This window comes from Octopus sinensis, linkage group LG8 (assembly GCF_006345805.1).
Source record: "Octopus sinensis linkage group LG8, ASM634580v1, whole genome shotgun sequence".
In the NCBI taxonomy this organism is placed as follows: domain Eukaryota; kingdom Metazoa; phylum Mollusca; class Cephalopoda; order Octopoda; family Octopodidae; genus Octopus; species Octopus sinensis.
Window position 1 is genome coordinate 750,558 of NC_043004.1, and position 2,500 is coordinate 753,057.

Below are 2,500 nucleotides of genomic sequence, written 5' to 3' on the forward strand. Positions count from 1 at the left end.
CAGGTATACGCGATGCAAAAGGATGATAAACCGCTCTGCGGCACAAAGTTGCCGTTTTGTTTTGGGACACACTGAAAGGAGCGGAAGGAGATTCAGTACATCAGGATGAAGAAAGCAAACAGGAAGGAAAATATCTCAAGAGACATATTGGCAAATAAATAAACAAACAAACATACAAACAAACAAACAAACAAATAAATAAATAAATAAATAAATAAATAGATCAATAATGGGAAGCACAAAAGGAAGACGAACGCAAGGAAAAGAAATTTAAGGAAAAAAACAACAACAAAGCTAAACTAATTTTAGATTAGAGAAGGAAGAGACGTAAGCGGGCGCGCGCGCAAACATAAATACTATACCTACCTATATATACGCACGCGCACATACATTCACACATGCGTTATTGCATGTATAAACGTACACGCATACATATATATGTATGAGCATTTATAATACATATATGTGTATGCGTGTGTGTATGTGCGTGAGTGTGTGTGTGTGTGTGTGTGTGTGTGTGTAATATTATTTAATAATATGCCCACTCTACTGACAGGTATACGAGTATATATTCTCCTGATTTACGGACTCTAATACGACTTATACACACACACACATGTATATATATATATATATATATATATATATATATATATAAAGGTGTATCTACATCTATATATCTGTGTGTGCATATATATATATTATTAGCTACATATACATAATGTATATTCTTTGTGTCTTTTCCGGTGGCTGCAATAGCGCGGGGGTATATATACTCTCAAACCGCTGGGTGTAAAACACCTTAAGGTCATGGACAGGCGGGATAACTCACCTTCAATCCCGTTTAGGAGTGATGGACAACGGGTGTTTCGCTATTTTTGTGGCTTGTCAACATCTCGTACCCGCCTGGGTTGAATGGAAATCACCCAGCCACTCCACGATCTATATACTCATGGCTTGTAAAATCATGGGTTGTTACGCCCTGATATTTCATATGTAAATTTTGGGAGCCGGACACAGTCGCCCTCTCTCTCTCTCTCTCTCTCTCTCACACACACACCACACACACACACACATACACACATGTTTTTTATGATTTTTTAAACAGAATCGAAAGATTTTGACAGAAGATAAAGTCTCAAAACATGGTATAGACCAGTGGTTCTCAATTTGCGAAGTCTTGGCGGCCCCAAAGGTAGTACTTGGGGTTTGTGAACATGTTAAACTGACAGACCTTTCAATATTTGGGAGTCCGTGGGAAAACTCATTTAGATAAAAGGGGTCCTTGACAGTGAAACGGTTGGGAACCACTGGTATAGACTATTAATATATTTAATTCGGCAGTTGCTTGATGCTGCTATTTGAAGTTTCTCACAAATTCTCAATCTATGAACAAGATTGTTGATCTGTCTGGAACAAACAAATAAATAAGATAAATAAATAAATAAAAATGAATAAATAAATAAGACGTTCTAATCCAAGATAGCGCCAAATGCTCATGGTTGAATTGGTTAATATATGTCATGAGTGGTACTCAGTCGGCTACGATGACGAAAGTTCTATTTGATCCGATTAACGGAACAGCCTGAGCTCTCCACAGACCTTCATAACCTTAACGTGGTTCTCACGAAGATTTAACGTGACACTGAATGTTATATGGCTGACCCTTTTGAATTACAAGTACCACTCATGTTTGCCTGGTGAGTGAGCTGGGTTATCGTAAAATTAAATGCTTTGTTTAAGGACACAACGCCCCGCTGGGTATCAAACTTACGATCTTACGATCTTGAGCCGAATGCCCCAACCGCTAAGCCTGACATCTTCATCATTAGTCACATGAATCACGCACTAGGGCAGCTTTTCACAGCTGAAAATGTTTACAGAGAAATATGCAACAGAATACAATATTCTTAAGCGGACAGTTTGTACTCCACTTCGCAGACAAAATCATGGTCGTGCTTTACATTTTAGTTTAAATTTTACATTTCGAATTTGTCGGTAACCCTTGTGGTATTTGATAAAATAAGGCACCAGTAAGGTACTGGGTTAATACAACAAACTATGGAACCGCTGCTGCACTTATGGTGGCAGTCGAATCACTGGAACTAGTATAAGAATAATGAAATAATGTCGATGAATCTTTCGAGTATCATTCGGTAATATGATGCTCTAATTTCTTTCTTAAATTCTCTTTCAGTTGCTGACAGTGGGATAAACGCAAACAAAACGAACAAACGAAGCAATTCAATGGCATTCACGTCTCTTATAATCCGACAACGGTTGTCATGCTGGAATTATTAAGACAGTAAGTTTTACCATGGAGGATACAGACTCTTTTTCAGAAAGCGAAAGTTGCAAAAGCGGGAGTTGCAAAAGCGAAAGCTGCAAAAGCGGAACGACATCTATCGACGATGAGGTTCCAAGCTGCTGCAAAAAGAAACTTCCCTCAACCCTTTATTACGAATGGGTATCAAGTGACGACGGTATGTTTCATCATATT

At 38.2% G+C, this 2,500-nt stretch overlaps 1 protein-coding gene across 1 annotated transcript in view; it reads left to right on the plus strand.

Moving 5' to 3' along the window:
- Positions 1-2,500, plus strand: part of LOC115214944 (kelch-like ECH-associated protein 1) — a 178,916-nt gene that overhangs the window by 36,092 nt on the left and 140,324 nt on the right. Inside the window, exon 2 of the mRNA XM_029784027.2 lies at positions 2,198-2,483. Within this exon, the coding sequence (XP_029639887.1) occupies positions 2,318-2,483 (166 nt within the window). The 5' untranslated portion in view covers positions 2,198-2,317. The remainder of the gene's footprint in view (positions 1-2,197; positions 2,484-2,500) is intronic.